We start from the raw sequence: 24,105 nt of genomic DNA on the forward strand, positions 1-24,105 counted from the left end.
GCTAGCCTTAATCGATACTTGACTTTCCTGCATGTTGATACTGCATTGCTAACCATCCTAGACAACTAGAAAGTGGTGATGGAAATAAGTTTTAAAAAGGTTTTGAGTATCAGAGAATTTTGTATTAGATTCTGGACATGATAGGGAGCAATTAGCATTTAATGAGTTAGAAGAATGACAGAATTGGACTGAGAGGATACATCCTATGTGAATAAGGGGCCAGGCATTTCAGGGCAGGAAGGCCAACCTGTCTGAAGCAGTAGGGCACTCAGAGATATACATAAAAAAAAAAAAGTGCCAGAAAGTCTGTCATTAGCATCTTAATCACCATTTCTACTGTAACCCTAACAGAGATATCCCAGAATCCAAACTCCCAGAATTTTGGAAGTATCAATGTCTCCCAGACCAGTAGGCTTGCTTCTAGTCCAGCCCCTGTGGAGAAATCACTGTGGAGAAGGGGCTACCCTTCCTCAGTACTATAACCATCAAAGACTGACCAACTACCACATAGAGAGGTGGATTCTGTGGTGAAGAGAAGAGAAATAGTAAATGTATAGTATTTAGGGACCTTAATTTAAACCTCTCAGATCTATATACCTAAGCAAAAACATAAAAAATTAATTAAGAATCTGAGTAAAATGTCAGGAAAAGGTTAGATAAAAGAGACTTCTCAAAAAGATAAAATGGGAGTTGAATGTTAATAAATTATGTGTAGGAGCTTTACAAAAATTGACCATGTTATCAGGTCAAAAACTTTCACAAATTGTTGTAAAAAGCAGAAACATTAAATGCAATTTTATGGACCACTATACAATAAAAATTTAATAAAGTGCTTTTGTAGTAAAGTTGAAAAATTAATGGAAAATTAAAGTATTTCATCCTAAAGAATAAATAGGTCTAATCATTGAAACAATTCATATTTCATTAAAGATGATAACAAAAATGAGGCAATATACCAAAAATTGAGGATGTAGTCAAAGCAGTACTTAGAGGAAATCTTACATGTTTAAAAACTTTCTTCAGTTAAAAAAATCAAGCAGTTCACTGGATTGGGCATTTACAACTGGGAAAAAAAACTCTTGAAAAACAACAAATTAAAAATCCTCAATTAAGCACTAAAATAGAAATTCTGAACACCCAAAGACAGATTAGTTAAATGGGAAACAAGCCATTAATGTAATAAATAAAATTTGAAATTGGTATGTTGGGGAGAAATGAATAAAATCAATGAATCATTGATAATTATCTAATTTGATTTAAAAAGAGAAATTGCTAGTTTTAAAATTGAAAAAGGAAAATTTTCATATTCAATGTAGAAGAAATAAAAGAAATTATTAGGAACTATTTTCCCCAATTATATGCCAGTAAAATGATGTTTACAAAAATTAAAGTGCCTATATTAACTTAAATAACCTTGTCTTAGAAAATAAGTTTTACAATACATAAATGAATTTTTAAAGAAAAAAGATTATATGGATTTATAAAGTGATTTCTGCTAAACACTTAAAAACATTTCTAATATTACTACTACATAAGCTGATTACAAAAATAAGAAATTCAAGGCACCTATTAAATTCCTTCCATGACACAAGTACGGCCTTGCTATCTAAACCAGAGTGTAAATAGAAAAAAAACTACAGATCAATATCCCTAAAGAATAATGTAAAAATTTTAAATATCATTAAGGGATCTGTAGCAATGTATCACAAAAATTATACATGATAACCAGATTAAACTTATAGTAGGAATTCAGGATTGGTAGGAATAAGCATTGATTAGGAAAACTGTAAACATAATTGATCATATTAATAACAACAAAAAATAATGATAGTAATTAATGCAAAAAAAAAATGACAAGTTATAGCATCTGTTCCTTTTGAAAACACCAGTAAGACTAGGAATATACACACCTAGCTTTACTTAGCTTTTTTCTTCAAGTGATTGAACTAGTCTTATATATAATTGGAAGCCAGGCAACTTTCCAGGAGGTCAGAGAGAAAGCAAAGATATTCCTTATCACTATTATTATTCAGTATTTATGCTAGAAGCACTAACAATAAGACAAGAAAAAAGAAATTTAAGGACTAAGCACAGGCAAAAAGGAAACAAAACTATTACTTTCTGCATGATAGAATAGTTTACTAGAAAAATCTTAGAAAGTAAACAAAAAAAGAATTGAAATAACTAATAGCATTAGCAATGTTAAATTGCTTTTTACTGGGATTTTTACTTAATTTGGTAAAAACAGGTAAAAACTTCTTACATAATTATATAAATTATTTTCATATTTTTTTATACTTTTCTTACTGTAAATCCTTGACAAGATTAATCCTTATCAATTAGTTACTCATATCTGGGGATTACTTCTGAAATTTAATTGTTGTTGAAAAGTTGCAATAAATAAAACAAAATAAACAGCTTTTACCTATTTTTACCGAACTTTGTATTTAGGGAACTCTATTGGAGTTGAGAAATGATAGATACATATTTCTTAAAATTACTGTGTTTTGAATGAATATAGCTCTTTTATTTCTGCATTATGATCAGTGAAAAGCTATTTAATTGCCAGATACTTTGCTAAGTTCTGGGAATACAAAGATAAAAGTGAAATAGTTAATACCTTCAACATTCTATAATGATTTTTATGATGAGGTCACTGAGTTTGTAAGTCAGTTTTATTATGCTAGTGTCCCTTTGGTCCTTGACATCTTCCTTTTGATTTAATATGATCATTTATTTCAATCTTTTTATTAAATCTTATTTTCTATCTTTTTCTTTTTCTGTACCCCCTTTTCTCAAAGATCTTACTCTGTTAGGTTTGGGGTGACTGATTTTCTCCCCTTTTAATCCAAGTGGGAAAAATCTACTCTTCCATGGATTTTCTTTTTTGATTTATCTGTTAACATCACTGTATTATAGATTTTAGAGTTTAAAAAAATCTTGAAGGTCAACTAGTCTGACTTGTTTATTTTTTAAATTTAATTTAACTTAAAAAATATTTTCCCCCTGTTCCATTAAAAAAATTTTTTTTTCACATTTGTTTTTAAGATGTTTGAGTTCTGGATTCTCTCCCTTATCCCTACCCACAATTAAAAAATTAAATTAAAAAAAAAGAAAGAGAATGCTTCAATTTGTATTAAACACAATCAGTTCCTTCTCTGGGTATGGATAAGATTTTTTATCACAAGTCTTTTAGAGTAGTTGTGGATGATTGTGTTACTGAGAATAACAGTCATTTACAGCTAGTCATCCCAAAACATTGCTGTTACTTTGTATGTATTGCATTTCACTTTGTTGTTCAAGGATTTTTCCAGTTTTTTTTTTTCCCTGAGAGCATCTTGCTCATCATTTCCCAGAGAATGATGATATTCCATCACAAATACATATCACAGTTTATTTGATCCATTCCCCAATTGCTGGGCATCCTGTCCATTTCCAATGTTTTTGCCCTGAGAAGAGAACTGCTATGAATATTTTTTGTATATATAAATGATTTTCTTTTCTTTTTTTCTTCAAAGCTCTTTTGGCATTTATGCCTAATAGCGGGGGTGTTAGGTCAAAGGATATGCATGAATTTATAGCCCTTTGGGCACAGATCATATCTTTTGATCATTTTATCAATTGGGACGGGACTTATTTTTTAAAATAAATTTGAATTTGACTCAGTTCTCTCTATGTTGGAGAAATGAGGCCTTATTAGAGAAATTTGCCTTGAAAAGTTTTTTTTTTTTTTTTAAATTACCATTGCTAATTGTATTTCCTCCCATTTATTCTCTCTCCTTTTATCCTATCCCCTCCTCAAAAGTGTTTGGCTACTGATCAATATACCCTCACTTTTAAAAAAACCTCTTCTCCCTTCCCATATATCATTCCCCTCTTGTTTTCCTTTAGGATAATATAAATTTCTATACCCCTATTGAGTATGTATATTATTTCTTATTTGAGCCAGTTCTGACAAGAGTAAGGTTCACTCACTCTCCCCATTTTCCTCCTCTTCCCCTCCATTGTAAATACTTTTTCTTCTCTCTTTTTTAATGGCAGATAATTTGTACCATTCCACTTCTCCTTTTCCCTTTCTTCCACCCTTCAATTTCATCATAATACCTGTGCCCTCTGTGTTTATACTCCTCCTAATTGTCATAATAATGAGAAAGTTTGAGTTAAGACTTTTTTTTAATGAAAAAAACTGAGGCCCCAAAGATATTAATTGGCTCTTTTAAGCAAGATATGTGCTTTGTCTTAGTGTACTCTTTGGCCCTCATATACCTTTAGTATGACTAATATGTTAATTTTCTATGAAAAAATGCATAATGTTGCCATATATAATTTTAAAGCTAAAGATTTTTTAACCTTAGAGTGTATATTAACTAAATAAGTCTGGATTTACCGGTTCGCATTTTTTCTGAGAGTAGTTTAGCTGTAATTCTGGTTGAAGGAAGTAAGATTGATTAAAGAACTTCTGAAAGATTAATTCCAGTTTTGTGATTTTGAATTCTATATTCCAATAGTGATAAAAATTTTAAAATATTTGTTAGGACTCTTCATTCATCTGGTCCCAGGAATTATTCATATATGAGTGCTGCAATGAAATGAATTTTCCTATTTATTTCAATTGGTGTAAGAGAAAATCTAGGCCAGAATAATAGTAGGGCTTCATCAATAAAGGAGTGAAAAGAACCAAGAATTGATTAGACGTATATCTGACCATTTAAAGGTAATGTAAATGAAAAAAAAAAAGTATCATTTTAGATACTTTTGAGATTAGTTAGCTCTTACTCAGCTATTGCAGTGGATTCCAGGGAGCAGGGAGAAGATTTCTGGGTATCTGTTACCTTTTAGTTCAGTTGATAATTTCTAGAAGGAGGCTAAGAGTTGACAAGTAAGAGAAGATAAATGTGTACCAGCTTTTCTGTTCTCTATGTAGTCTCCATACCCACCTGGTTTATTGGAAGCAGTGAGCTTGAAAGTCCAAGTATGGGAAAATAAATTTTAAGTTTTCTAAAAAAGACTTCAGGGAGAACAATTTGGGACTATGTCCAAAGGGCTATCTAAACTGTGCATACCCTTTGATCTCCTAGGCCTGCATCTCAAAGAGATTATAAAGGAGTGAAAAAGGACCCAGATGTGCCAAAAAAAAAATTTATGTGGCATCCCTTTTTGAGTGGATGCTCATCAATTGGAGATAGGCTGAATGAATTAATGTTACATAAATGTTAAGAAATATTATAATTCTATTAGAAACAATTAGCAGGATGATTTCAGAAAAGCCTGGAGAAATTTACATGAAATGATGTTGAATGAATTGAGTAGAACCAAGAGAACATTGTACACAGGAACAACAAAATTATGTGATGATCATTTCTGACAGACGTGGCTCAATAGTGAGATGATTCAGGCCAGTTTCAATGTTCTTGTGTAGAGAGGACTGTGGGAACTGAGTGTGAATCACAGCATAGTATTTTTACTTTCTGTTGTTTGCTCACATTGTGTTTTTTTCCTCATTTTTATTAAAACTTTGTTTTTAAAACATATGCTTAGATAGTTTTCAACCTTCACTCTTGCAAAACCTTGTGTTACAAATTTTTTCTCTCCCTTCTCTCCATTCCTTCTCCTAGACAAGTGATCCAGTATGTTAAACATAACAATTCTTCTATACATATTTCTACAATTATCTTGCTGCACAAGAAAAATCAGATCAAAAAGAAAAAAAATGTGAAAAAAGGACTTTAGGATTAGAGAACTTAATTTATAGTTTTGTTCTCCCCCCTTTTCGGGGAGGCAATTGAGATTGTGACTTGTCCAGGTTCACATAGTTAGAAAGTGTTATGTATCTGAGGTTGGGTTTGAAGTCTGGCTCTTTTGACTTCAGGGCTGGTGCTCTATTCTTTGCAACTTTCAGTTCCTAAGTAACAGTTCCTAAGTAAACAGTTTTGAAATGCAAATAGCTTCTTCCCTAGAAGGAGAAAAAAACTGCTGCCAAGTATAGGAGAAAGCAGTATGCTTTAGTGAATATATCACTGAATTTGAAGTCAGTTGGCGTGAATTAGTTATAACTTTGTTAATTACAGCCTATGTAACCTTAAGGAAGTTATTTAACTGCTTTATGACTTTTTTTTTTGTAAAATAATTAAGGTTATTTTATAATATCAGATCATCCAGAATTCTGATTTAATAATTAATATATGAGGTTTCTCTCCTAGTGAACAGCATGAGAAATGGAGAATTAAAGGGACATTAATAATAATAATAATACATTTATATTTACATAGTAAATAAATCTACTTTTCACAGGGGAGTGAACTGAATGTGAAGGAATTCCTTCCAGATCTAAATCATATGATCTCGGGGAGTTTGGATTTTTTTCCTCAGATCTATACTTTGTAAATTTAAATTTGCAAAAAGATCTTCTGTTTTGGGTAGATTAATTCTTATTTATTGTTTATACTTCAGAGATGATAGAACTTCTTATTCTCTACAATTTTACTCTTAATATTTTATAATTATAATATTTATATCCTTATCACTCTCTATCAATACCTCTTTGAGAAAACTTTCTTTTCTTTATCAAGGAAGCAATAGCTACTAAATAATATCTCCTAAACATTACTACTGTTCACATGCATGTGTTTGAGAATTCAAATATTTAAAAAAAAAAAAAAAAAAAAAAACACCAGAATATACTGAATCCTGGTAATAGAAAATTGTTTTCTTTAATACATAATTTTTGATAGGGAAGTAATCAAAACCAACTTCATCCTACAGACTTTGCATACATAAACATAAATAAATGAAGAGTCTGATTTTATTAGTTATCAATGCAGATTAGCATCTATCTATAATGTAGTAGATATGTAGAGCTTCATGACTTTTGAGAGAAGTTAATTGATTTGACCATGAATGCACAAATTATATCAGAAATAGGTCTTCTTCGTTGTAAATTCAGCAATCTATCAACCACATTATGCTGTTTCTCTCACACTTTACAAACCAGGTCTTATTTAAATTTACAATATCCTATGAGATAGGGAGCAAAGATATTTATAATCCTCATTTTACAAATAAGGAAACTTAAGGCTAAAAGCTGTCAAGTGATTTGCTTAAGGTCATCTTAATAGCAGAGTTAAGATTTAAACTCAGATTTCTAATATTACAGCACTATATAAGCTAAACATTAACTATTTATTTTTATATTCATAGTCCGTTCCTCTTTTTATATACTGATTTCAGTAGCAAATAGCCCCTTAATTAGTATTTCTGATTATTGAATCTATTAGCCATAAGATGTTCCCTACTCTGGCTAACTCTTGTTCTTTAATGCTTTAACTTCTGATATTGCAATTCATATCCACCCCTACCTCCACCACCCTACCACACTCAAACACACAAAAAACATACATAAAGGCAGCTTTTAAGAAGGATTGCATTAACATTTGGAAGAATCAGGCATGTTGTCACATAAAAGATAGCCCTGAAACTGAATCTTGAAAGAAGTTAAGTATTCAGAGGCAGAGTTGAAGACTGTATATTACATAGTAAAAAGGCATGGAAGTGAAGTGTCAACATATGAAGAACAGAAATAAGGTCAGTATGGATAGGTTGTATATAGATTGCTTGAATAGTGGCAGTAATTTGTAATTAGGCCAGAAAATAAGTTGTGGTTAGTATATAATGATGTTTAAATAAATTCCAGAGTAATAATTACTTACCCAAAGGTTATAAGGAACCAGTGTTTTTTGAGATATCTGAAATTTATTGAAAAGACTAATGACATCATCAGACTGTCACTTTAGGGAAAGTATTTTGGTAGCTATGTGGAGGATGGATTGGTTTAAAATAGATTGGAGACAGGGAGATAAACTTGGAGATTATTTACTATCTTAAAAATCTCTCAAATGGAGAAAAGCAGAAATATTAAATATATGCTTTACTGACTAAAGTATAATAAAATTTCTATTCAATAAAAGGCTTAAGGGATGAAAAATTTAAAAATTGAATAACCTCTTAAAGAATTGGTGAGTCAACAAACAATTCATAGAAACAAAAGGTAATTTCATTAAAGATAATAACACTGAAATAATAAGCCACAATGTTTAGGATGCACTTAAAACAGTTTTTAGGAGAAATAAATACTTTTTTTCCACACAAAAAAAAGAGAATATCAACAGAGCATGCAACTGAAAAAGAAAAAACAAAATAGAAAACTTAAAAATTTTAAAAACTCAATTAAACACAAATAGAATTTCTAAAACTCAAGGAAGAAAATGAGACAAATTGAAAGGTAAGAAATTTAATTAATAAAATCAGAATCTCTTTGATTCAGATTGAAGAGACTCAAATTATTCCTATTAAAAATGAAAGAGAATTCACATGAAGAAGAAATAAAAGAAATGATTAGAAGCATTTTTCCTAACTGCATGGTTAATAAAAAACAGAAAACATGAAAGAAATGGATGAATGTTTACAAAAATATCAGAAAAAAGAAATTGAATAAATCATAAATGGGCTCCCAAAAGAAAAACAAAACAGTGGACCAAATGGTGTTTTCCAAGCAAAATCTATCAAACATTCAAGAATAGAATATATGTTCCAGTATTATAAAAACCATTTGAAAAAAATAGGAAAAGAATGTATCATATTAAATTCCTTCTGTTATACAAAATAGCTTGGATACCTAAACCAGGAAGTCAAAACAGAGAGAAAACCATGGACCACTATTTCTAATGATATATAAAAAATTGTAAATTGTAAATAGAAAAACATTTCCAACCACTAGAACGTATAGAAATAAGTTGATCCTTTATATATATATATATATATATATATATATATATATATATATATAATTATGGCAAATAGTGTATCTAAAACCAAGAGCCAGCATCACATATGTAATGAGGATGAACTAGAGACCATTAAGATGATAGCTAAAGAAAATGTCATTTTTTGCCAGTAGTGTAGAAAATGTTTCTGGCAGTGTGGGTTATAACAATAAGACTAGGAAAAAGAAATTGAAGGAATAAGCATAAGCTGTGTAATTATAATATTATGCCTACATTGCTGTAAGTCTTGTTTGAAATTTTCCAGATTAACAGTCTCAGGCTTCTACACTGAGAAGAAAGGAATGTAATAATAAGTTTTATGGTTGACAATAGTGCCCCTTTACAAATAAAAGCAATCTTGCTTTAAAAAAAAAAAAAAGGAATAAGCATAACCAAAAAAAAATTTGTTTTTTTGCAGATGTTTTCCTGTTTAGTTAGAGAACAATAGTAAATGATCAGCTAAAAAAGTAATTCAAACAAATTCAGCAAAATTGTAGGATAAATTTCCATAAATCATCACCATTTCTGTATATTACCAACAAAATCCAGTGGGAGAATATAGAAATTTTATTTAAAATAGCTACAGAATGTATAAAATTCTTGGCAGAGTCCACACATAGACCCACTACATAAAGATAACTGGAAAATGTTCTTTTTGGAAATGATGTCAGAATTTTTAAAATTTGAGCAATATGGGTAGAGCTGAGCCAGTATAATAAAAATGAACAGTACTTCCTAAAGTAATTACTTATTCATTGCCATACCAAACTATCTCAAACTACCAAAGAATTACTTTTTAAACCTTGAGAAAATGAAGTTTAAAAATCTCAAGGGAAATACTGAATAAAAAAATACAGTGGGTCTAGAAGTACCACATCTCAAATTATACTAGAAATCAATAATTATCAAAATCATATTATTTAAATAATTAGGTTGATGAGTGGAGCATATTAAATCTATGACATAAAAAAGTAAATGAGTGTAGTAACTCAGTGGTTGATAAGACAGTTGTCTCCATCTACTTTATTAAGAACTCACTATTTGACAAAAATTGATGGGAAAACTTGAAATTAGTCTCATAGAAATCAGGTGTATTATAATACTATATACAAATATAAGCATCAAATGGGTACAAAGACTTGGATATAAAAGAATATCATAAATAAATTAGAAGAGCAAAGAAGAAATTACCTTTCAAATCTGTGGATAAGAGTAAATTTCATGACCAAACAAGGTAGTAAGATGCTCACAGTATATAAAAGAAATGATTTTTATTTTATAGATTTAAAAAGGTTTTGCACAAACAAATTCAATAATGGTGAAATTAAAGAGAATACTGTTAACTAGGGGAAAAAACTTTGCAGCAAGTTTTTCTGATAAAGATCTCATTTCCAGTATGTATAAAGAATTACATTGTTTTAAGAATGAGTGATTTCTCATAAGCAGTCAGATTGAACACAATTGAACTTGGAGTTGTTAAAGGAAGAAAGGCCACATCCACATACATGCAAAAATACGTTCCAAATTACTAACAATTTAAAAATGCAAATTAATGCATCTTTGAATTTCTACCTTATACCAGTCAGATTGGCAAAGAGAATAAAAAAAAAGAAAATGGCAAATGTTGATAGGGTTTAGGAAAACAAGCACATTTATGCGTATGCTAGAGTTCTGAATTACTCTTAACTAACCATTTTGGAAAATAATTTGAAACTTTTAAAAAGCCACTAACCTTTGGCAGAGCCTTTGACATTGTAATACCTCTTTTAGGCCTGTGTCCTAAAGATATCAAAGAATGAGAAAATGATCTTAGATTTTAAAAAACTGAACTTAAGAAATAAAACAAGCATTTCCATAATAAAACAGAATAGAAAAAAAGAATTGCACATAAAAGTGCACATCTATTATATATAATTTATTACTTTTAAATATTATCATGTAACTTTTTCTTCCCACCTCCCTTAATAACTACTGTTAGACACAAATATATGTATTATATATACAGGTCAGTTCTTTCTCTGGTTGCAGATAGCATCTTTCCTCATAAGAGCTTTGTGATTAATTTATAATAGTCTAAATTATTTGATTGCTCACAATTGTTCTTAAAACAGTGTTGCTTTACTGTTCTCTTGATCCCTGCTCATTTGCTCTTGGCTATTGTATTTAGGTCTTTCCATGTTTTTTCTAAAATCATCCAGCTCATCTTTTCTTATAGCACAGTAGTATTCCATCGTGAACATATACCACAGAGTTCTTAGGCATTCCCCAATTGATAGGCATCCCCTCGATTTCTAGTTCTTTGCCACAACAAAGAGAGGTGCCACAAATATTTAACAATTTTCCCTAATCATCTTTGGAAATAGACCAAATAGTGGTATCACTGGATCAAAGGGTACAGGCAATTTAATAACTCTGAACATAATTCCAGATTGCTTTTTAAAGTCTTTGAATCAGAACAGATCCACCAGCAATGAATTCTTCCATATCCCTTCGAACGTTTGTTGCTTTCCCCTTCTATCTTTTTATCCAGTCTCCTAGGTGTGAAATAATGTTGCAAGATTGTTTTAATTTATATTTCTCTAATCAATAATGATTTGGAACATTTTTTCATATGACTATAAATTGTATTCATTGTGTTTCATTGTAAAACTTCCTGTTCGTTCCTTTGATCCACTTATCAGTTGGGGAATGACTCATATTCTTATAAATTTAACGTTCTTAATATATTTTAAATATGAGGTTTTTATTTGAGGAACTCTATAAAATTCCCTCCCTTCCATTTTTCTGTTTTCCTTCTTATCTTGGCTGCATTGGTTTAATTTGTTTAAAAAAACTTTATTGAAAATGATCAGAATTATCTATTTTATACCTCATAATATTCTCTGTCTCTTGTTAATTCATAAATTGCTCACCTATCTATAATATGTTGATATGTTCTTCAAATTTTGTTGTAATATCTCTCATATATCTAGGTCATGTATCCATTGTGATCTTATCTTGGTTAATGGTGTAAAATAATTTGTCTATGCCAAATTTATTCCACTCTGCTTTTTAGCTTTACCAAATTTTTTAACTGAAAATGAATTATTTCCCCCAAAACTTTACTCTTGTTAAATGCTGTTACTTTATCAATTTGCTACATAAATTATATGTCTATTCTACCTACTGATTTATCTTTTTTTTTTCTTAGCCAGTACCAGATTGTTTTGATAATTAATGTTTTATTATATAGTTTTAAGATCTGGTATTGCTAAGCTTCCTTCTTTTACATTTTTTTCACTATGTTTAAAAAATATATATTGTTGATCTTTTGTTCTTCCAAATGAATTTTGTTATTTTTTCTAACTCAATGAAAATTATTGTTTTTTGTAATTTAATTGGGATGGCATTGAATAAATAGATTAAGTAAAAATGTCATTTTTATCCTATTGACCCTGTCTGTCTATGAATACTTAATACATTTAATTTACTTAAGTCTGATTTTATTTGTATGAAGAGTGCTTTTTTAGTGATTTTGTTCATATAGTTATTTACTGTTTTTTTTTTTTTTGACAGGCATATTCTTTACTGTATTTTATACTATTTAGAGTAATTTTAAATGGGGTTTCTCTAGCTTTCTCTTCCTGTAAAGTGTCCTTTTGGGGATGATAGAAATACTGATAATTTATGTGAGTTTACTTTATATTGTGCTACTTTGCTAAAATTATTTCGATTAACTTTTTTAGTTTAGTCTTTAGAATTTTCCACTTTTATTTTCATATCATTTGCAAAAAGAGAGTTTTTACCTCATTGCCTAATCTGATTTTTATACTTTTTTCTTTTTTTATCACTATTGCTAGGAATTCCAATATTATATTGAATAATTGCTGAAAGTAGGCATCCTTGTTTCACATCTGAACTTATTGGGACAACTTTTAGCTTATTCCCATTACAAATCATACTTGCTAGCAGTTTTAAGTTAATGATTCTTATCAATTTAAGGAAAATCCCATTTATATATAAACTTTCATGTCTTAATAGAAATAAATGTACTTTTATCAGGTGCTTTTTCTGCATATGATTTTTGTTACTTTTATTGTTGATATCAATTATGTGTTAATAGTTTTCCTTATATTAGACTATAATTATATTCCTTGTATAAATATCATCTGATCATAATGTACAATTTTTATAATTTATTGTTATAATCTTTTAGCTAGTATTTTATTTAGGTTTTTGTATCCATATTCATTAATGAAATTGTTCTGTAATATTCTTTGTTTTTATTTGTTCTGCTTTAAATATCAGTATCATATTTGTTTCATAAAAGGAGTTTGATAGGACCTTTTCTTTATTCATTCCAAATAATTTATTTAATATTAGAATTAGTTGTATTTTAAAACATTTGATGGAATTCACTTGTTAATTTACTTGGTCCTGGTACCTTTTCCTCAGGAAGCTAATTTATGGCCTATTCATTTTCTTTTCTAAAACAGGTCATTTAGGTATTTTATTTTTTCTTCTGTTAATCTAGATAGTTTATAGTTTTATAAATATTCTTCCATTTTATTTAAATTTAATTTATTTGCATATAATTAGCAAAATAACAAATAATTTTATTTTATCTTTATTGTTTTAGTCACCTTTTTCATTTTTAATACTAGTGATTTGGTTTGCTTCTCTCTTTTTAATTGTATTAATCAGTGTATAATTAAATTGTATTTAATAGAGAAAATTTCTATTTTTTTATAATACCAGCTTCTAGTTTTATCAACTTAGTGTTTTTTATATTCAATTTTATTAATTTCATTTTTAATTTTTAGAATTTCCAATTTAGTGTAAATTGGAGATTTTTAATGTGTTCCTTTTCCATTTTCTAAAATCGCATACTCATTTTATTGGTTTGCTCTTTTTCTGTTTAATTGATATAAGTACTTAAGAGATATATGAATTTTCCTCTAGTTTATTATATGCCAAAGGTTTTGATATGTTGTCATCTTATTGTCATTATCTTTAATGAAATTATTGTTTTTAGGTTTTGTTCTTTAATCCACTCATTCATTAAGATTACATTATTTAATTTCCATTTAATTTTTTCCTATATTTCTATGATCCCTTATTAAATATAACTTTCATGGCATTGTATTTTGAAAAGGAAGTATTTAGTATTTCTGCTTTTAGCTATAAAATTTTAATGTCCTATTATATGGTTAATCTTTATAAAGATACTGATACCTCTCAGGAAAAAAAAATTTCTTTAATTTTCATTCACTAACTTATTTCAAATTCTATTCCCTTCTTTGACTTTTGTTATTATTATTTTTTTTTTTTTTGGTTTGAAGATCTTATGTATTCTGAAAGTATTTTTAGCAGCTCTTTTTGTGGTTGACAAAGAACTGGTAATTAAGAGGTATGTTCTTCAACTGGGGAGTGGCTGAACAATTTTAGGTATATATATGATAGAATATGATTTTATTATAAGAAACAATAGAAGAGATAGTTTCAGAGAACCTTTTGGGAAAAGCTGTATGGAACCAAAAGTGGACAGAACCAGGAGAACATTTATACAGTAACAAAAACGTGGTGAAGACAAACAACTTTGAAAGATTTTAAGATCTTTGTTCAATGCAATATTAATCATGATTCCATAGGATTGATAATGGTCTATACTATTCATCTACTCACAGAAGAAGTGATGAATTCAAGATGTAGAATGAGAGATATTTTTGGACATGAATCTTGTCAGAATTTCTTGACTATGCATGTTTGTTGCAAGGATTTTGATTTTTTTTCCCTTTTGAAATGGAAACTGGAAAAGGAATAAATAATTTGAAATTAAAAAAAATCTTTTTGGGGGTGGGTTTTTATTTAGCTTTTTATTTTTCCTCAGTTATATGTAAAAATAGTTTTTAATATTTGTTTTTGAAATTTGTGAGTTCCACATTCTTTCCCTTCCTCCCTTTCATCCCTGCTTTGAGAATGCAAGCAATTTCAGTATGTTTTATATGTGTAGTCATACAGAACATTTCCATAACAGTTATGTTGCAAAAGAAAACATAGACCCATCCCAAAACAAAATTTAAAAAAGAAAGTTAAAGAAGTATGCTTTTCTCCATTCAGGTACCATAAGTTCTTATTCTGGGCATAGATAGCATTTTTCATCATAACTCCTTCAGAGTTTTCTTAGATCATTGCATTGCTGAGAATAGTTATGTCATTCACAACTGATCATTTTACAATATAGCTATTACTTTGTACATAGTGCTTTTTACTTTGGATCAGAGTATGGAAGTTTTTCCAGGTTTTTCTGAGAGCATCTTGCTCATTATTTCTTGTAGTTATTCATCATCATTACATAGGGACAATTTATTCTATCATTCCCCAGTTGGTGGGTATCTCCTCAATTTCCAATTCTTTGCCCCCCAGGAAAGATCTTCTATCAATGTTTTTATACACGTAAGTCCTTTTCCTTTTTAAAAAAAAATTAATACACCTAATAATGATATTGCTTGGTCAATGGGTAGACTTAGTTTTATAGACTTCTGGGTGTAGTTGCAAATTGCTCTACAGAATATTTGAATCAGAACAACTGCATCAACCATTAATTTTCCCCATACACTCTCCAACATTTGTCATTTTTCTTTTCTGTCCTGTTAGATCTAATAGGTGTGTCAGTACCTTTAGAATTGTTTTAATTTGGATTTCTCATATCAATAATAAATTATTTTTATATAACTAGAGATAGTTATAATTACTTGTGAAGACTCCTTATCTTTTGATCATTTATCAATTGGGGAATGGTTCTTATATTTATACATTTGACTTAGTTTTTTGTGTTTGAGAAATGAAACTTTATCAGAGAAACTTGTTAATTTTTTTTCCACAGTTACTCTTCCTAATTTCTCCCATTTATTCTATTCTCTCTCCCCTTTCACTCTATTCCTTTTCAAAAGTGTTTTGCTATGATCACCCTCTTCCTCAATCTACCTTCTTTTCTAATATTCCTTCCCATCTTATCTCTTTCCCCTTCTACTCTCCTGTAGGGTAAGATAGATCGTTATCTCCAATTGAATGTGTATGTTATTTGAGTGAATTCTGATGAGAGGAAGGTTCATTCATTCTTCACTCCCTCTACTTTTCCTTGAGTGTAAAAGCTTTTTTTTTTTTTTTTTAACTCTTTTAAGTGTGATAATTTACCCCATTCTACCTTTCTCTTTCCCTTTCTGCCAGTACCTTTCTCTCTTACCTCTTTTATTTATTTTTTAATATCATCTCTTCACATTTACCACCTGTGTACTCTGTCTTATATATACACTCCTCTTAACTGTCCTAAAAATGAGAAAGTTCTTACAAAGTTCTTAGGAGTTGCAGGATTCATCTTCCTGTATAAGAATATAAACAATTTAACCTTTTAAAATTTCTTATGATTTTCCTTTCCTGTTTACCTTTTTATGCTTCTCTAGAGTCTTCTATTTGGAAATCAAATTTTCCATTCAACTCTGGTCTTTTCATCAAGAAGTCTTGAAAATCCCTTTATTTCACTGAATGTCCTATTTCATTGAATGTCCGTTTTCCCCTCAGTGAATAATTATACTCAGTTTTTCTAGGTAGGTCCTTTAATATAGAAGCTGCTAAATCTGGTTCTAGAATAAGAAGGCAGTTTTCCTTGACAGTTTCTCAAAAGATGATGTCTAGGTTCTTTTTTGTTGATCATGGCTTTTAGGTAATCCAATAATTTTAAAATAATCTCTCCTGGATCTGTTTTCCAAATTAGTTGTTTTTCCAATGAGATATTTCGCATTGTTTTCTATTTTTTCATTCTCTTGGTTTTGTTTTATTGTTTTTTTTTTTTTTTTAATTTTCACGGTCATTAGTTTTCATTTGCTCAATTCTAATTTTTAAGGAATTATCTTTTTCAGTGAGCATTTGTACCTCTTTTTCCATTTGTCCAATTTTGCTTTTAAAACAGTTGTTTTCTTCACTGAATTTTCCCGCTATTTGGCTAATTTTGCTATTTAAGGCATTCTTCTCCTCATTGGCCTTTTTGTACTTCTTTTACCATTTGACCTAGTCTGTTTTTTAAGGTTTTATTTTCATAAGTATTTTTTTGTTTCCTTTACCAAGTTGTTGACTTGCTTTTCATGATTTTCTTGCATCATTCTCATTTGTCTTCCCAGTTTTTCTTCTACTTTTCTTATTTGATTTTCAAAATCTATTTTGAGCTATTCCATCAAATATTTGAGACCATTTCATATTTTTCTTGGGAGTTTTGACTTCATTATTTTCTAAATATATATTTTGATCTTCCTTGTCACCATAGCAGCTTCCTACAATCAGAATCCTTTTTTGTTGTTTGCTTTTTTTCCCCAGCTTAATACTTGACTTCAAACTCTTAGTTAAAGTAGAGCCTTCATTCAGGGTGGAGGGTGCATTGTTTTAAGCTTCAGGGGTTTTATGCAGTTGTTTTCAGAGATATTTATAGGAATCTGTAAGTTTTCAGTTCAGAGAGGTGTTTCCTCTGTGCTGGTCTGTGAGTGATCAAAAGCATGCTTTTCTGCCTTGGACCTATGAAGAGTATACTAGGGCCCCTCCTTGCCCTGGGACTGCCACCCAGATCTGTAACTGGGAACCCAGTATGGGTAAAGCAACAGAGTTCTGCTTCACCGATATAGAGAGACACCTGTATTCTCCTTCTGGCCAGTTGTTTGACCCCTTTACTATCTGTGGGCTGAGAGCTCTGGAAATCACTGTTGCTACTACAATGATTCAGTCATCCTCAACCTCCTGGTTTGCTATGAGCTATGCTGGCCCACCCTGTGCTGAACTATGCTTCACTCTTACCCTGATATGACTGACAGGCCTCTCTTCCCAACTTTTCAAATTGTTTTAGTCTGGAAAATTGTTTTACATCATCTTTTTGTGTATGCACTAAATTTTTGTTTAGAGTCATTTTTTAAAAAAACATTTAGAAGGGACTGAGGGAGCTTGATTCCTTTTGACATCACAGCTAATGCTTTTTAAATTAAAAAATTAAATTAAATGTAGAGAGAAGACAGTCTACCCAGTGTTGTGAAGCTCCATGATTGGAAGCATGGTGGATGTCCTTAATAGTGATAACAAAATTCACAAGAGATAAGTATTGTGGATTAAAGCTGAGTAAACTTGATTGCTTTAATTATTAGGTTATGGTGGAGCTGAAAAATCATGACAAATTTTGGTAGTCATCCCTTAAAACATTTTACTTTGTCCATTGCTTTATTTAATTGATATCAAGGAATATCCACATTGCTGGTAATTCTGCTAAGTGAATATTTGGTGAAAGACAATCAGGTGCAGAGGTGAGTGGTGGGAAGCACCAAAGAAGGATGGAATGCTTATGTAGTTATTTTCCCATTGATCAAAATAATATTTAAATATGAAAAGCATAGGATGTACCTGATGGTAAGGGATACATTGGTTATATTGGAACCTATTTATAGGTGGGAAGAATAGTAGAATAATAGAATAGTTGTTATGTTGTTGTTAAACTTCCTGAGTAATTTGGTCATTCCAAATTCTTGAAAACTTATCATGGTAGAATTTAAAGATCATTTAATCTAGTTTTCCCTAATTTTAAAGATAATGAAACTGAGGCACAGAGAAGTTAAATGACTTGTTATTACTCAGCTAGGAAGTGGAAGTCTTGCTTGGAATCCATTTTTTTAAACTCCAAATCCAGGGCTCTTTACAATACATATCATATTAATCTCTTAATTCCTACTAGTTTTATAGTGCTCCTTAAGCATTGTGTGAAAGAGTGGTATTATGATTATCAATATTCTTTCTAAAAAGCAAGTTCAGATAGAATAGACTTGAGAGAAGAGGATCTTACTAATATTCTTTTTTTATTTTCCCCCTTTTTAAAATTTAAAAATTAAAGAAATAGAAAAAGAAAAAAAACTGTCATGTGTATAGCAGAACATATAACAGGATTCAAAATATGTAACAATTAATTTCTTTTTCAAAAAAGCATATATAATAATAAACCATGTATTCAAAACTGTACATCTTTGCTTCTTTATGGTTTTCTATTGTTGTCTGTTGTGTACTTTTTACTTTATTCTTTTTTTCTACTTTCTTCTCCTCTTTCCTCAAGAAGGCTATATATATAGTTAAACATGGATATGTTCATCTCTTATATGTATGTATGAATCTATCCATCCATATATACATATGAATACACAAATATGCCTACATATTTATGCATTACCTCATTTTCTTTCCCTGCTAACTTTTCTACTTTACTTCTACCTGCTGATTTACCATGCTATTACTTAACCTTCTCTTCATCCCAAGAATCCCTTCCATGTCTTCTCTCCCCCACTTTTTTCCTCCTCTTTTATCCCCATTAAGATACATACATTATTCCACTCCCACTAAGTTATATGACCTCTATATCCTGTCTTATCCTATTCCTTTCCCCTCTTATTACTTAATAGAATTTGGAGGATGTTATATACCCTTTTTGGTATACATAAATATTGTTCCTCTTTAACTAAGTTCTGATGTCAGTTGCATTTCACAACTATCAGCTCTCTTCTTCTGTCTAAATCTTCTGTGTCACTTCTTATTCTCAGTACCTCATTTATACAGCATAATTGCTGTTTTAAACTTTTCATGCATAGTTTTGCTTTTTATAATCACATCATATTCAACTCTACCTCGTCTTTTTTATTTTTTTATTTTTGGACTACTCAATTACTAATGACAACCTTAGATATATGGTTTACATTTTCATATACAAAACAGTTTGTCCTTACTGAATCCCTTAAAAGTAATTCTTCCATGATAACTCTTATGTGTTAACTTTTCTGTTGAATTCACATTTCTTTACAATAAAATCCTGAAAACCTGACAGTTTGTTGAATGCCCATTTTTTTCATTCAATATAATGCTTAATTTTGCTGAATATATTATTTTTGGTTGTAATTCATTCCTTTGATTGTCAATATATATAGTACTCCAGGACCTGTGGTCTTTTATTGTAACCATTGATAAGTCATATGTAACTTTAATTGTAGCTCCAGCATATTTGAATTGGTTGTTATTGTTGTTGATTGTAAAATTTTCTCTTTAATCTAGAGATTTTGAAATTTAGTAGTGGTACTTATGGATGTTTTCTTTGTAGATTTCTTTTAGGTGGTGATTGGTAGATATAATTTTTATTTCTACTTTCCCTTTTTATGCTATCACTTCAGGATAATTTTCTTTGATTAATTCTTATATTACTACATCAAGACTTTTTTGATTATAGCTTTCAGGTCATTTAATTATTCTTGAGTTTTCTTTTTTTGATCTGTTCTTCAGATCTTTTGTTTTTCTTATAAGATAATTTATGTTCTCTTCTATTTTTTTCATTCTTTACATTTTATTTTATTTTTATTTATATTTATATATTATATACATAATAATATATATTTATTATGTTATTAACTTTAACTCTTTTTCTAGTTGATTGATTTTTCATAATCTTGCTTTTCTTGGATTGTTCTTTTTTGTTGTTTTTTTTGTTTGTTTTTCTTCAGTCTCTTAAGTCTTTTTTGAGGTCTATGAATTCCTTTTGGGCATTTCACATTCCTTTTTTTGGAGTAGGATAGATTTTTCTTTACTTCACTAGCCTCCTCTTAAGCTGAACCCTGGTTTTCCTTATACCCATAATAACTTTACAGAGTTAGGTTCTTTCTCCTTTGCCTACTCACTTTAAAAAAAAAAAAAAAAAAAAAAAAAAAAAAAGAACTTGTTAGTGTGACCACCTTTAATCTTACAGTGGGGGAATGGTGTCTCTGGGTTTCTTCCTTCAGTTCTCCCGTATAGCTTAGAAACTAAAACCAAGAACTTCACCTTCCTGTAAGTGTCCTCAGACAAGCAGCTTCTCTGCCCACTGCTTCTGCACTATTTGGGCATTTTCTGGTTCCTTCTCACCCCGGGCAGCATTTCAGCAGCACAACTGGGCCTGGCTCTGCTCTTCTCTTCCCTCCTCTCCCTCCTCCCTCCTCCCTCCTTCTTCCTTCCTCTCTCCCTCCTCCCTCCTCCCTCTCTCCCTCCTCCCTCCTCTCTCTCTCCCTCCTTCTTCCTCCCTCTCTCCCTCCTTCTTCCTCCCTCTCTCCCTCCTTCTTCCTCCCTCTCTCTCTCCTCCCTCCTCCCTTTCTCCCTCCTCTCCCTCTCTCCCTTTCTCCGTCTCTCCCTCTCTCCCTCTCTCCCTCTCCCTCTTCCTCTATATATTTTTATTATAGCTTTTTACTTACAAAACATATGCATGGGTAATTTTTCAACACTGATCCTTGCAAAATCTTCCATTCCAAATTATTCTCTTCTTCCCCCCATCCCCTCTCCTAGATGCTAGGTGGTCTAGTAGTGGGATTTAACATGTATTTTAACAGGTACTCTAATACATGTTAAAATATATGTTAAATCCAATATATGTATACTTATCCATACCATTATCTTGTTGCACAAGAAAAATTGTATGTAAAAAGAAAAAAAAAAAACCTGAGAAGGAAAACAAAAATGTAAGCAAACAACAACAGAAAGAATGAAAATGCTATGTTGTGATCCACACTGAGTTCCTCCAGAACTTTCCCTGTGTGTAGATGGTTCTCTTCATTACTGAAAAGTAGAACTGGTTTGAATCATCTCATTGTTGAAGAGAGCCATGTCCATCAGAATTGATCATTTAGTCTTCTTGTTGCCTTGTGTAATGATCTCCTGGTTCTGCTCATTTCACTTAGCCTCAGTTTATGTAAGTCTCTTCAGGCCTCTTTGAAATTATCCTGCTGGATCTTTCTTATAGAACAATAATATTCCATAACATTCATATACCACAATTTATTCAGCCATTCTCCAACTGATGGGCATCAACTCAGTTTCCAGTTTCTTGCCATTACAAACATGGCTGCCACAAACATTTTTCACATGTTGAGTCCCTTTCCCTCCTTTAATATCTCTTTGGGATATAAGCCCAGTAGTAAAACTACTGGATCAAAGGGTATGCACAGTTTGATAACTTTTTGAGCATAGTTCCAAATTACTCTCCAGAATGGTTGGATTCTTTCACAACTCCACCAGCAATGTATCAGTAACCCAGTTTTCCCACATCCCCTCCAACATTTGTCATTATCTTTTCCTGTCATCTTACTGGCATTTCTTATTAGCAGAGATTCCTTTAATCTTCTTTGACCTCATATTCCTGCATCTCCCCACTAGTGGTTCTGGAGGTAATAATAGTCCCTGTGTTTAGGACTGAAGCTACCTCCAAAACCAATTAGTCTCAGGGCTCCCCTTGCTATTTCACTAGAACTAGTCTGAAGATATTTATACTTCACATGGGCCAAAACTCTGTCTTAAGGTCTTTCTTGGAGTGGTTGTCCCAGGAAGACCTTTCTTCTACTCTTAGGTTGTGGTGGTGGTGTTTTTTTTTAAAACAGGTCTACGTTCACCATGAGGAGCAATTTTGTTTTGCTTGTGAAGGAAATCTGGAGAGCTTGGAATTTTCTGACCTACTCCACCATTTTCCCAGAATCCTTTTATTATGTTTTATATTTAATGTTCTATAAATGGTTGCATAGGTATATAGAGTAACTCATTTTTGAAATAAAAAGAATTAGTACATGTATTTCTCTGTAGACATAATTAAAAATTTAGGTTTAGAGAACAACAGGAATGATTTGTACTTCATCTTTTTATCGTAAGATTTTCCTTTCTCTTATTTCTGTAGCTATCTTTATTTTAATAGATTAGCTATTTTTATTATTCTACTTACTGGAATATTCTTCAACACAATAAATACTGTTTCTCAATCATACAAATTTGGTAGTCTAATTTTAACTTTTATTTATGTGTAATTTTAAATTTTCTTCATTGCTTTACGTTTATTATATAAAATAAGTGGTACTATTTTAATTTTAAATATGAAATTGAGGTATATAGAGATAGTTACTTCCTTTTTGTCATATCATTGGTAAATACCAGAAATTACATCTCAATCCAGGTATTCTTATTGCCAAATTCCACACTGCTTTTCAGGAAAGAACTTGTGCTCTAATTCCATCTAAAGTTAATAAATTATAATTTAATGCCATTTATACTTTTGGTATTTTTCCTCTTTAATTTTCTAACATTTAATTTATACTGACATAAAAATGTTCTGTTAATAGTCATTCATTTTTTGTATTCTCAAAAAAAGATTTGTCTTTTTTACTTATATGTACCTAAGGCGCATAATATTAGTTGTCAAATTCTGTAAAAAGTAAGAATTTAAAAAAAATTAGCCTTTTCCTGACTTTTGAATAGACTATTTTTTTCTTTGTCATTTTGTAATTTTTGGCTAAAACTTTAGCATGAAGGTGATACTACGATTTATTATGTCTGTCTCAGGCAGTCAGAGTCCTGAACTTCAGGAGGACCTGAGTTCAAATTTGACCCCAGACACTAGCTGTCTGACCTAATTGTGTTAATCCAGTTTGCCTCATTTCTTCATCTGCAAAAATAGTTGCAGAAGGGAAGAGACAAACCACTCCGTTGTTTTTGCCAAGAAAATCCCAAATGGATTCATGAAAAGTCAGATGTAACCAATTAATCAAACATCAACAACAAATAAGGCATGTAACTAGCCCTGGCTGTCATATTAAAGGATGACATGACTTAGATTGAAACTTTGGTTGTGCTTATGACCTTGGGCAAGTCAAATAATTTCTTGACTTCTGTTTTCCCAATTGTGCGATCAACTAGATTCCCTGTGAAAGTTTCTTCTGATTCTAAAACTGTGATTTAAAGTTGGAATAGATTTTGGGATTATAATCATGAGAGGAGATGAGTGCCAACATGTCCTTTACAAAAGAATTATGAAGACAGTTGCCACCATGTTATTTCCTACATACTTAACCAAACTGTTCTATTTGCTCTTCTTTATATGGTTGTTCCATCTCCTGTTCCTGTGTACAGGCTGTTCCCTATTACTTTGAATAATCCTCCCACTTCACTTCCTATTGGAAATCCCTAGCTTTCTTCAAGGTTTAGTTCAAGTGCCAATCTTACACAAAGCCGTTTTTAACCACTTAAATGTTAGTGCCTTTCTTTTCCAATAAGAAACTACTTCATGTTTTGTGCATATTATTAATGTTTTTATGTTAGTTTTCTACATACAAGATCCTTATGGGCAAAGGGATTGGTTTTTGTTTGTTTTTATATCTCCAGCATGCCAACATACCATCTTGTACTTAGGAGCTACTTAATAAGTGCTTGTTGAATGGATTTTTATTATATTTCAGTG

General features: G+C 30.6%; 1 protein-coding gene across 12 annotated transcripts in view; it reads left to right on the top strand.

The window, feature by feature from the left end:
• SRPK2 (SRSF protein kinase 2) overlaps positions 1–24,105 on the top strand; it is a 272,571-nt gene that overhangs the window by 174,819 nt on the left and 73,647 nt on the right. For 8 of the 12 annotated variants that reach the window (XM_051961707.1, XM_051961713.1, XM_051961712.1 and 5 more), the window contains one exon: positions 15,225–15,254. The exons of the other annotated variants lie outside the window; for them this stretch is intronic. In XM_051961707.1, the coding sequence (XP_051817667.1) occupies positions 15,225–15,254 (30 nt within the window). The remainder of the gene's footprint in view (positions 1–15,224; positions 15,255–24,105) is intronic. 12 annotated transcript variants of the gene reach the window in all.

This window comes from Antechinus flavipes, chromosome 5, assembly GCF_016432865.1.
Source record: "Antechinus flavipes isolate AdamAnt ecotype Samford, QLD, Australia chromosome 5, AdamAnt_v2, whole genome shotgun sequence".
Classification (NCBI taxonomy): Eukaryota; Metazoa; Chordata; class Mammalia; order Dasyuromorphia; family Dasyuridae; genus Antechinus; species Antechinus flavipes.